The 13,230-nt window shown below is 39.8% G+C and overlaps 1 protein-coding gene across 1 annotated transcript in view; it reads left to right on the plus strand.

The window, feature by feature from the left end:
* SKP1 (S-phase kinase associated protein 1) overlaps window positions 1-13,230 on the plus strand; it is a 16,908-nt gene that overhangs the window by 378 nt on the left and 3,300 nt on the right. Inside the window, exons 2-3 of the mRNA XM_045285041.1 lie at window positions 3,088-3,184; window positions 8,132-8,232. Of these exons, the coding sequence (XP_045140976.1) occupies window positions 3,088-3,184; window positions 8,132-8,232 (198 nt within the window). The remainder of the gene's footprint in view (window positions 1-3,087; window positions 3,185-8,131; window positions 8,233-13,230) is intronic.

Here is a 13,230-nt window from a genome sequence, read left to right on the forward strand (position 1 = left end):
TGCGAGCCGAGCCCCGGGGTGGGCCATTTTTGCGTGAGGCGAGCGTCCACCGGCGCAGAGTCCGGCCGGCCGCGAGGCCCAGGACAAGACCACAGACTGCTGGCGTTGAACCTGCTGGCCCGGGGACCTAGGCGGGGTGGCGATGAGGCTTTGAATTGGGGGTTCTTTAGCAGTGGACGTGTGTCCATGTCTGGGGAGGGGGCGGGGGGGGTGAGGCGGTGGTGTCATGTGGGAGCGCTGGGTTCGCGGCTCCCGTCCTTTCTCTCCGCAGTGGATCTGGCAGCACTAGCGACCGGTCCTGGCCGGTTGCGCTGTGTCTCGGGGCCCAGTCTTTGCCAGCAGCTAACCCTCCTTCTGAATATTTTTCCCCATTGTGTTGCCACGGCCTGGAGCCGAGTAGACAAGTGTTCTACATCGCAGCTCGCCTCGTCGTAGAGGTCCGCCTTCGGAACCCTAACTGTAAAAGTTAACACGCAGTCTCTGGCTTGGGTTCACTTCTTACTGGAAATTTCAGGTGCGGGTCTTGCGGCAAGATGGACTGTTCAATGGCGCGTCACCAGCGGATGTCGAACAATGCCGGCCCCTTCACCTTGCAGTCTCCAAAGAGGGGTCCGAATTTAAAACAAGCGCGGGCTTGCTTGTTTTTCGGTTTTCTTGCCCCTTGTGATGTGATTATGAGTCGAGTCGACTTGTTGGCAGCGCTTGGTTTGTTTTGAGAGGGCGGTTTCATTTCTAAGGGACCAAAAAGATGGCAGGGAAGGTCTGGAAGGCATGTCAGATTAAAATTCCATCCCTTTTTACCTGAAAATTGTGCAGTTAGTTCCAGCAGTATAACACTAAGAGAGAAAAGAAGAAAAAGTTATCTTTGAGTAAGTCTAGGATTACAAAGTGCATCACGTTACAGATTAACGGATTGATTGCCTCCTGCTATTGAATAAGATCTCAGCTCCCTGGAGAGTAACCCAATACCAAATTTGACTGTGACCAAGCAGATCTTGGTATTTCTTGTGAGCTGTTTGAAAGAAATATGCTTCAAGGTAATTGTATCAACTGCATTGTCAGACTTTGATCCTGGAATGTTCCTTCCAGTACGGCTAATGAAAGAGCATGAACATGCTTTGCAAGTTACAATTGGGCAAGTGTTAAAATACTTCGTTTTGCTGGATACCGTCCGTGCTTGCCTTGCCAGAAGGAGGGTTCTCTGCTGGCCAGTTCAGCTCTGCTCTTCTCCATTATAAGAGATGCATTCCCTGGGTTATAAAAAAACTCTTGGTTTAAACAGTGATCCACCATAGCAAAAGGAGTGCTGCTTGGCAGCGAGCATCAAAACATTGCTGTTTTACAATGTTAAAGGTGCTTTGGGAGTATTACTTTAATGGTTTTCATGCATAAAAAGGTACACTACTAAGACTATAGTTTGCCAGACTTACTTGGCCTACTTCCCCCTTTCAGAAAAAATTTTATCAGCACCCTTCTGGCAATTAATACTTTTTTGTACTACAGCCCATAATTCAGGATAAAGTATAGATAATGCTTTTGTAGCCTCCTCACCCGGCTCCCCCTCAAGTGGGTGGTATTACCTATTACTAAAACATTTAACTGACTTTGGGGTTTCACCTGTGTTGGCAACCACGAAGCAACATGGAGGAGTAGGTATGTTTATAAACTGATAAGTGAAATCCGATGCTCCCCAACCATGACAGCAGGCTGTTTCAGTGGCTGGTTTTAAGCAGAGGTGTACCTTTTTGGTTCCTTAACTGCTTGGCTATTTGAGAAATGGGGACAGTGGTCTCAGCAAAGTGAACATTTTAACTGATGCGTTAGGTCATGTCTTTGAGCCTAGGGTGAGTGCAGTAAGTGTTTTAAATCCCATGCTTGTATGCAAACTCACAAGGTTTAATATAATATAGCTTGAAGGCATCCTCAGGTTCTTTAAGGTAGTAAATAGTGATATCACACACAGAATTATGAATACATCAGAAGCATCTGAAAGCTCTCTGTGGGGGTTTCAAAAAGAGGTTTTGAATTAATCTTTACAGTCAGGTATTGCTAGTCTTAAAAAAAAAAATTGAAGACAAAATAGTCCTTAAGAACTTCACATTTTAATGGGATTTTTCTTTTTCCCAGGACTCAAGTCCTTTGAACTTAATGGCTTAATATTTATGAAAGGGATTTTGTTTTCCTAATGACTCAATTAATTTGAGTTAGTAAATACATTTTTTTAAAAAGCAACTAATAGGTTATTGTGGAAATTTTAGCAGAAGATCTTAAGCTTGGACACCTGAATAGTCAGTAATGAAAGATAAAGAAGTCTGTGAAATTCCAGCTCCTTAGTTTAGGGAATTGTACTGATGTCTGCTTCTCCTAAATAAGTTATGATAATTATATGATGCTGTATTGATCCAAACATAAGTGTACCAATCTGTTCTTTAGGTCTGAAATCACTGGTAGTAGGTCTTACTGCGCAATTTAGTGACTTTTTAAATAGTAGGTGGACCTTTCTTTGATTTGCAGTGAACTGTTCACAAGGGGAGTGGTCAGTACTCACTGGGAGAAGAAGGGCAGGCAGAATTTGGCCCATTTTCATGTTGTTAGCTGCTGAGGAGTCTGTCATGATGGCAAGCTACGTGTGCAACCCTTATGATCGGTTGTGGATTATGATCTGTGGGGTTTTCATTGGTGGTTTTTCAGAAGTGGATTGCCAGGCCTTTCTATTTAGTCTTGTTCTGGAAACGCCCCTGGGGCATGATCTGCATCATAGCGACCTGCAAACCTTCACTGAGGCTGATGGTGCCTGCCCAGACATTTAAAATATAATTCACATCAATAAGGCAAGCCTTAAGTGCTTCTCTTCCAAGAAATAATACTTTGGAATAGTTTCTGTAGAAAGGTACAGGCTATCTGGGAAATAACCGCTGTGTTTTACAGGGTTACATAATGCAGATTCTTAGTATTTTATAGAAAAGTTAAAGATTTTTTGGCAAACTATGTGATAAAGTATCATATAGAACTGACTCAAAAACAAAAAAAATTTTAAAAGAACTGACTCACTAATACCCTTTAAATTCATCATGATACCCTTTTTAGATGCCTTCAATTAAGTTGCAGAGTTCTGATGGAGAGATATTTGAAGTCGATGTGGAAATTGCCAAGCAATCTGTGACTATCAAGACCATGTTGGAAGGTAAGTTTATTAGAAAACATGGGAGCGAAGAAAGAAGATGAAACGTATATGCGACAACATGAATATTGAATTTGTAGGAGCAGTTATTTCCCACAGATGCTCAAGGAGAAGAAGGGGTAAAAGTCACGCATTTTTCTTTATTAAATACGTTGTTCTGATGCAGGTCACCCTTTCTATGTTGTTTGAATTAGGGCTTTTGTTTCCTGATTAAGTGGATGAGGCCAGGAGTTAACACAATTTCCAAGTCTCAGACAAGGGCCATTCTGTTTCAAATAATTTTAAATTTCTAATGATAAATGAAATCTTCCAGAAAATGTATACTTTCTCACATAGTACTGTATTATAGAGCATCTTTTGAAGCAAGCTTCTTGTGTCAAAGGGTAAGCTAAGTAGATGTCTCTGTGTGTGTGTTTAATAAGTTTTTCTTTTGTTTGTATTTTGTCACTCCTAAGAAATTACTGTAAAGTGTATATGCAGCCCAACAAAAAGGTGAGCAGATCCTGAAATATTTGAAACTTAAAATGTAACTTTCTAATAGTGAAGAATATTCTAGACAAAAAATGCCGGAAGTATTTAGAGAAATCAAAAGCTATGCTTTATAGATAATAAGAGTGGAGTTAGATGTCAGACATAGGTATATGTTGGTGAAAAAAGGTAGCTAAAGTATGGTTTTGCTTTAAGGGCTGTGTACACTAATGTGTGTATATGCTCAGAGGCACTGTGGGTTACATCTAGACTGGTGTTACTCTCAGATCTGTGGGGAGAGAATGATATATATTACTAGTGAGGTGAGAGTTCAAAATTTGGGTGCTCCCAGAGATCATTCTGAGATGGAGTAGATAGAGCATATTAGGGGAAAGTATAGTTGGGTTTTTTATTATGGGATAGGAATGAGATTATGATACTGGAGTTGGCAGAATAGGAGAACAAATTTGAGAAGAATGGAGGAGAAATGACTTTATGCTTGAAGATGTTATGTTTGTGGTTTCTTCAAAAGATTTAGGTAGCCATCTAGGCAGTTGTATTCTGTGGCTCTTAGCCCCTGAGTTGTAGACTGCTAGAGATAGACTTGCTCTATGTGGCAGGTTATGGGAGTAGATGAATTTGGCTGGCAGCCATGTTGGGTACAGGCAGTGGGGTGGTCATATTGGTCATTAAGAGTGTCGAAGTCAGAAGGAAGTGGTGGGGTATCAACTGTAGAAAGAATTAGAGGGATTTAAGAGAAGAAATTAGGACTGCTAATGTATTGAGGTGTGGCAGAGGCTAGGCCTAACAGATATTTAGGTATGGCAGAGACAGAATTTCAGTGTCTTCTGTTTTTTCTCCAACCGTTTTATTGGCATAGAATTCACATATAAACTTTAGATAGCTTAATCAAATCAAGAAGAGTTGTATTCTACTATCATCACCACGATTGTGTCTGAGTATGTGATTTGTTTTCTGATAAAAGCTAAACATAAAATTCTTTTTGGTAATTGATACCAGGCATGTGGCAATTAGAGTCCTGTATCCTGATGCCTTGAATACTTAGATTTTTTTCTATGAAGTTGTAAACCCCTTAGTATATCTCAGTCACTGTTCATCAAGTGCCTGTTGAATACAGAACTATGGTATGGTCATTCTCATAGTGTGAAAGCAATCCACCTACCCTGTTTCCCCAAAAGTTTAAGACATCCCCTGAAAATAAGACCTACATACAGTTTTGCCTGTCGCTGAAATATAAGGCACCCCACCCCCACCCCAGAAAATAAGGCCCCCTGAAGCTGCCGTAACTCTGGACTCTGGACCGTGCGGCACACAGCTCACTGTTGGCCGCAGCGCAGCCGGAGCAGACAGGAAGTGCAGGGTCTCTTTTAATAAGCAATAAACAAATGTGTACCGTATTCTTCATGGAAAAATAAGACCTAGCGCATCTTTGGGAGCAAAAATTAATATAAGACACTGTCTTATTTTCGGAGAAACGGTATTACTAAGGCAGATGAGTAAGGCTTTATCTAGAAGATGTAGAAACTGATACCAAAATTGAGCAGTGAAAGTGTTTTTTATTTCACCTTAATTAGTGAATGACACGCTAATCTGTCCTATGTTGCTTCAAAGAAGCATTTGGCATTTGAAAGTCATAGGACTCCTTGTAGGTTTTCTAAGCCACGCAAGTAAGCTGGTAAACTCAGAGTTCCCTGCCACTTAGTCGATTCTGACAGTGAATCTTCAGACAGAGCAGAACTGCCCCTGGGGGATTTTTAAGGCTGTAAATCTTTACTGGAGCAGAAGTCTCATTGTTCTCCCACAGGGCAGCTGATAGGTTGGAACTGCGGGCCTTAGGTGGTCAGCAGCCTTGTGCGTAACCCTTGTGCATAACACCACCAGGTCTTCGGTCAGCTAATGATAACAGTTAAATTATTCTTTCCTCCTTAGCCTTTGGAGATCTGGCTTTATCTTAAGTAAGATGACTTATATAGGATTCTAGCCTCTTGAGGCTAATGAACTCATGAGGAACAAAACTGCTTTCCTTGTTTTGTGTCTGCAGTATTTCTCGTTTGGGGTTTTATGTGATTTAGAAAACAAAAAATAAAACCTTTTAAACTCAGGACAATCAGAAGAGAAAATCTTGGCATGTGTACATGTGGATTGGCTGATTTGTTCAGGTCCCAGGAGTGGTGTCAGGATACAGATGTCTGTCAGAAGTTCCGGAAACTAAATAGCTAGAAGGAATGGCTGTTGCTACTTGTGCATTCAGTCTAAAAGCAGGAAAGCACGGCTTCAGTTTAAATGCTAGAGAAGTAGTCCTTTATAACCACACTGTCCTTATTTTTCATGTGACTTTGGCCTTACAGGCTCTAGTGTTCTGTATTATATTTCCTGTAATGTCTTACTTCCCCATGTACTTGTATTTTATAACTTCTTTTCCTATACTTTGACTGAAAATGTACTAGCTTGGGAAAAACATGATTCAAGTTGAGTTTGAAAAGACATTGCCAGTTTCAGCTGAGACGGGGTCATTTCCTTCCATTGGAAATGCCTGTCAAATTTGACCTTCATATTATCAAATATTGTCATTTTTTACTTAGCATATAGACCTATATTTGATCACTTCTTTACATGCCTTCTAAGATGTTTCCCTTACCTCCACTTATAACCTCTGTCTTCCCATCTTTAAAGGTCGCAATTCCCCCAGGACTTGATCCATTGGTCTCTAAATTGTATCTTTACTCATTCCATTGGTTATCTTGTCTAGTGTTATCATAGCATTATAACCCATTTATATGCAAATTCACAACTTATCTATTGTTCTGGTCTCTGTCACTGTCCCCCTTGGATATCTAATACATAGACATTTTACTTAGACTTAGGCTGCAGAGTTCTTGATCCCTCTCCCAACTCAAACATGCAGTTCCCTGACAACCTTGCCCAAGTTAATTGATGGCAATTCCATCCTTCCAGTTGCTTATGACATAAACCTGAGTTATCCTTGAGATATCACTCATGTTCTTTCTGTTTCCCATCTGCTGGCAAATCCTGCTGGTTCCGTCTTTAAGATGCACGTAGAATGAGTCCACTTCTCCTTAGCTACCAACTTTGTCCAAGCCACCATTTTGTTTCTGGATTATTAGCCTTATCTCCAACCCTCATCTCCCATGACAGCAGCCAAAATTTACCAGGATCTTTTACTATTGAGCTCTTTGTTTGAGCTCCTTGTTGTATGAGGTCATCTGCTCTCCACCCAGCTCTTAAGTGTTTCTAGAACATGCTACACACTCCTGAATCTTCATTTCCTAGTACAGCACCTAACATATGTTATGAACTTAAGTATTTTACTTAACACTGGTCATGTTTGCATCAATGATACTCTGCTACAACCAATACACTGCTGTAATTACTGTTGGTATTTAATTTTGGTACTTACTACTAAGTGACTTGGAGTCCTGGTGACATAATGGTTACTCATTGGGCTGTAGTCTGCAAGATCAGCAGGAGAAAGACGGGCTTTTACTCTCACAAAGAGTTACAATCTTTGAAAAAACTCCCAGGGATGGACAATTCCCTGTCCTACAGGGTCACTATGATGACCCTGTAGCATCGACTCAATGCCCACTTAATTAACTTAATGAAATTAAAATTAAATAACTTAGGTAGCATCTCTTGATAGTCAAGTAGAAACTGCACAGCAGATGCATTTGAGGAATATTTGGAGTCTTTATGTACTGTAGATCATAAGTTTTTCTTTGGGATCCACTGACCACGCTGAGAGTCTGAAAGTTAAGTCATCTTCGCAGGGAAACCTATAGATTATTTATTTATAGGTAATAACATGCACAAGATAAACCATTTGTTAAAGTTCTTTATGTGTCCTATAGGAGACACTTTAAACGTAATTATATACTGCTAAAACCTGAAAGAAATGATTTCAGTATGTATAGAGCTGCTAGCCGTGTTTTTGCTGGTGGCTGTGTGATCTGTTGTGTACACACAGCTTCACATAAGAGTAAGTTGAGGTTCTGAGTACAGCTTACCTCGACAATTTGGTATAAAGAGTACGAATACCAAAGCGTCAGCTTTAATATTTTTCCAGATACTTATCCATTCATCTCAATCCAGTTTATGAAGTACATTTTCCTCCAAATTAGAACTCCCTTTATAGAATGCTCCTGCATTTGTGGACTTCACATGGTGTTATCTGTTGGACTAGGTGGTTCAGACCAGCCAGTTGTTCTGTGGGTGAAAGACGAGGCAGTCTGCTCTCATAAAGGTTGGCAGTCTGGGAAACACTCAGGAGCACTTGTGCTCTGCCCTGTAGAGTTGGTTTGAGTCAGAATTGACAGCATGACAATAGTTTTATTTTCTGAGATATGTCTTTTACATTATTTATTTGAAACAGCCTGGTTGGTGTGAGTATTATAATGGAATGAGGAAATAATGGAGAATCTTATGGTTTTGTTTTGTTTTTAGATTTGGGAATGGATGATGAAGGAGATGATGATCCAGTTCCTTTACCAAATGTTAATGCAGCAATACTAAAAAAGGTAAGGTCTTCATTCTTACGGTGGGTCATTTGGACTTTTTCACAAATTTAACTTTTAATTAAACACTTCCATTGTCCCTTTGTGTGTAGATGGTTTATTCTGAGACTAGCATGTGGTATGATGAAGTAAATTTCTTTTTAGAGTAAACGTTCTAAAAATGGGCTCCTATATGAACATTTGATACAGATTTTATTTGAATGTAATCACTGATTGACTAATACTCAAAATTCAACAGTCTAGTATAAAACTTAACACTCAAAATCACTCTGAACTTGAAAGTTCTTAAATTTCTTTGGATGCTATTTGAATATTAGGCGTAATGGTGGTGCAGTGTTTAAATGCCCAGCTACTAGGTAAGTCCATGGTTTACCTACTGGCCATGTGGGTGGCATTGTTTTTGCATAAAGATTTACAGCTCATGGGGCAGTTCTATTCTGTCCTGTAGGGTCACTGAATTGGAATCGACTCAACATCAGTGGGTTGGATACTTTTAAATGATACTGTAGGGTATAGAAGAAGCCTTAACTGCTTCCTTCCACAACTAACCATCGTTATTGGTCCTCTTTTACATATGGGCTCTTATTTTGCAACTTTAAACAATATGTTTTGATAATCTCTCAAACATCCATAATCACATCAACATCCATAGATGACCTCATTCTCTGTAAAACTTTTTTTTCTTCTGTTACTTAATGAGCCTGGTGGTACTGTCATCGTAAGCATTGACCTACTGGCTGAAGGTTTACAGAGCAAATTAGTTGTTAGTAACCGTATTCATTTTGTTTCATCTCATTGATTGCTATTACTTAGCCTATTTCCTCCCTGTATTTCCCAGTTCCATTCCTCCTTTCCTAACCCATCTGAGCTTTGCCCTTGAGAAATGCTGCTCTTTGGATCTCAGATAGTTGGTTAATAGTGAGCTGTGTGGATCTCCCAAGTGTTATTACTCTCCTTATAGACCTGCCTATTGCTTGACTGAAAATTGAGCCATGGAAGGGAGTTTAGTTCCAGACTTTCAGGGTGACTTAGAGCCATAGTCTCTCAGGTTCCACCAGTTTCTGTCTGACCTGTAAGCCTGGTCTTTTTTTATGATCTTGCGTTTTTTGTTGCACATTTTTCTTCTCTATCCTGACCCTTCTAGAGCAGTTGGTACATCTGCAGGGGCTTGTTTGCATGGTTCCTTTAGTCCATTGGGCTAATTGTTCCCATGTGTTTTTTATTTTCATCACTCTTTTTTCCTCTGGGCACACAGAGAGAAAGAGCTGCTTTTACTATTCCATTTCCTACTCAACAAAGTAGATGTAGCAGTTGTCTTTATTTGTACATGTTTTGCCAGTTGACCTTGGTGTCATTCTATTTAACTCTTACTGGGTCCCACTATATGATAGAATTGTGATTTTCAATCGTCAGTGAGTAGATTATTTACAGTTTTTTATGCAAAAATACTACAATGAAATCATAGAAACCTTTATTAAGCAAAAATAGCAAAATATAAAACTATCCCCACATCTTCCTTCTTGGTCTTTGTATTTCTGAAGACATTGTTTCCATCTTTCTGACCTTCCCCCAAAGAATTCTATGCTTCTCCCTTTACCCAGTGTCAAATTGGCAGTGTGGGCATCCTTGAAGAACTCACTGTATTTCGTTGAAAGATTTTTTGAGTTTGGGGAACAAAAGGAAATCTGAAAGGTTAGGATCAGGGTGGATGAGGTACGCTCTCAACAGAATTCTCATAGAACTTGTTAGTCAAATGTGTGTGTGTGTGTGGCGGGGGGTGGGGTGCATTGTCTCATGGGGAAAAATTCTCAGCACCACTTTGCTGGCCTTTTCTCACCAATGCAACTTTCAGTTTTCCTAAAAGTTCCTCAGAACAAGTCCTCTTGATCTTGTGTCCTTTGAGAAAATCTATCAACAATTATCCCTTAGGAATGCCCCAAACAGTTGCTACAACCAAAGTGGACGACTCTGCTTTGAGTTTTACTCAAGATCCCCTCAGAAGCCACTGTGATTTGACCTTCTTTTGCGGGAAAGGCACCTAGTGAGACTAAAAAAATAAGTAAATGTATTTCTGAGAGAACTTGTCTGCAGCCATCCACTGATCACAAGGCATGCTTAAACGTGTTTTGTTTGGAATCAGGTCCCTGCATATATGAACTAGAACTGCAGTATCAATACTTAGCCTCATGTAAAGCCTGTTCTTACACTACGTGATGCGCCTATGCAAGTATTTCTCTAGGATGGATGACCTAGATGTAGATCATAGGATGGTTTATACATCTACATTTTGAGAAATATTGACGTGGCCCTTCAGAAAAGCACTACAGTGAACCCTCGCCACTTCGCGCTTTGACTTCCGCGGCTTCACTCTATCGCGGTTTTTGCGTAACAGCGCATGCTCTCATTACTGCCACTGATTGGCTCATACTGTACACGCTTGATGCCATAAATAATATAATAAATGATAATTGTAACGTCCAAAATGTTTTACTGTATTTTCCCTTTTTCGTTTAATAAATTGGGTAATACGAGTGTAATGGTGACTAAAGGGTGTTTTTTCATGTCCTCTATGCTCTAACTACGAAAATAATTGATTTACAAATAAGGAATCCTACTTCGCGGAATTTCATTTATCACGGTAGGGTCTAGAACCAATTAACCGCGATAAACGAGGGTTCATTGTACTGCTAAGCATGATGGAATTGAAATCCTGAACACTCAGGATTTATATTTTTCTAAATGACTGGAAGTCAGCAAGAAAAGTTCTTTAACACTTGGTTCCCATTCCTGATGCCATCCACTCCGGTCTCCCTTTAGGTAATCATTTGTTGTTTTATTTTCTAATACAGATGCTTATACATGTTTTCCCGTATTTCTGAATTTCTGCTTTATTTAAATGCTACATGGTATGATGATAACCCTGTAAGTACAGGTTTCCCCCATTATCTGAAAGTGGTGTTTTATGAAACCTTTCAGAAGCTATGAAATATGTAAAGCAAAGAAGCAACTACTGTTAATTCATATGGGTAAGTTTTTTTACTGTTCTCAGACTCACGAAATATAACCTGCCAGATCATCTTAAATAACACAAAATCTAGAAATCACACTAATAGATGGTAGAAGCCAGGTTTATCTGATAAATACCCAGGCTATGAAGTAGAAATGAACTATGTAGATTGTACTTCCCAGGCAAGGGGTGCGGCAACACCACTTTTACCGCTCCAGGGTGCACTCAGCCTCCTCAGCAGCTCACCGAAAAACAAATACTGGTTCTACTTTTCATCTTTTATAGTAAAGGTGAAAATTCTAGTTTTTTTTTTATTGGAGAAAACAGGTACTAATGTAGATCTTTTGTAAAAGCACAGTGGTGTGAAATGAAATTTTGAAAAGCTGGGTAATACCTGTATCTTGTTTGTTTCATCAGACCCTGGGTGAGTTGTCAAGTCTTTTGCATTGGCATATTTAGATTACTGAAATACAACACTGTGTTTAGCAAAAGGGGAACGTTTTGGTTTTGTTTCTCTATTGAATGGCTATTCCCCAGAGGGAACTTGAATACACAGGTGTCTTGGTCACCTTATTTTATGTGGAGAATAGACAGTGCTCTATGTTGATTGGAACTTCAGTATTTTAGGACACCTGGCTCCTTTACACAAGCCAGCTATTTATTAGGGACTCATTTAAGACACAGAAGCCTCTTTGCACTTTGGAAGTGGATGTCCACTAGACTTGCAAAATGGACTCAGCTGGGCCCCTCCAAACGATTTTCATTAGGCACTAACCTAACTCTGAATTTGACTTCTGCTTGAAATGCCAGCTGCAGTGCCTTTTTCTTATTCCACCCCCCCACCCCATACACTTCCCTAGACTGGGTAATTCTCTAAGCTTGAATGCTTTTACATCTGTTAATAGTCTATTTTGTATGTTCCGTGTTGTCTGTTTCCCTTGTCCATATTTCTATTAGACTTTTTGTAGGAATTCTATATGTAGATTTTTCTTTCATCATGCTTGTTTTAGGCCAATCCATGGCATTTTATGGTTCAGAAATTGAAATTTATCTCAGTAGCAGTTACCTTACTCTATTCCTATGTTAAGTGCTTCTGAAAGGACGTCTGTTAATATTTATTTGAATGCCAGGCACTTTTCTAGGTGGTGGTTTGGGATGCAGCAGTGAACAGAGTTGGGGAAATAGACAACATAAGACACATGCCAATACAAATGTGCTTGACACAATGGATAGATGTATGGATTGTGATAAGCGTTGTATGAGCCCCCAATAAAATGATTTAAAAAAATACTCCAAAACAAATTTGCATACAAGTTCAAAACAACAACAACAACAGAAGAAAATATTAAATCTCAGCATTCCAGAATACTGCTCAGGAATAGACTTGTTGGGCAGCTTGAGTGGTAATGAAAATTAGGTGTTATTTGTTCATTTCCCAAAAACTGTGGACTTTCAGGATTACTCAGTAATACATGAACTTTTGTCTTTGCAAAAAAAAAAAGACACGTCAAATGAAAAAGCTATTAATAAAGGAGAAATAAGGAAAATAATAATTAGCTATTTAAAAAATAAAAGTGGCTAGGAAGTGCCCCACTGAAAAAGTGGTCTTTGAATTAAGATGTGAATATATAGGGGGAGAGAATTCTGGGCAATAGGAACAGGTAAAGTGACCTTGAAACAGTGTTTCCCTGCATGTCTTGAGGAAAGGTGGGAGCTGGACAATAGTGAGAGCCCAGTGTCCAGGCAAGGAGAAAGAAGATGAAGTCTGAGTGATACAAGGCTGCCTCTAAGAAAGAAGGGGGGAAATTTACCGCGGTTTACATTGTTAACTACCCTATTGAATACTTGATCATCCCCCGAACTATACAGCAAGATGTGCTGTCAAGTCGTTCCTGGCTCCTGGTGACACTTTGCAAAGTGCCCTGTTCTCTGGGTTTTCAAGGCTGCCCCTGCAGATGCAGCAGCCGCTGGGTGGGTTCCAAGAGTTTCTTTATACCTCCATAAGCAAATATTCTACTTTC

Source organism: Echinops telfairi, unplaced genomic scaffold (assembly GCF_000313985.2).
Source record: "Echinops telfairi isolate 266 unplaced genomic scaffold, ASM31398v2 ScPeMD7_7469;HRSCAF=8507_1, whole genome shotgun sequence".
Taxonomy (NCBI): domain Eukaryota; kingdom Metazoa; phylum Chordata; class Mammalia; order Afrosoricida; family Tenrecidae; genus Echinops; species Echinops telfairi.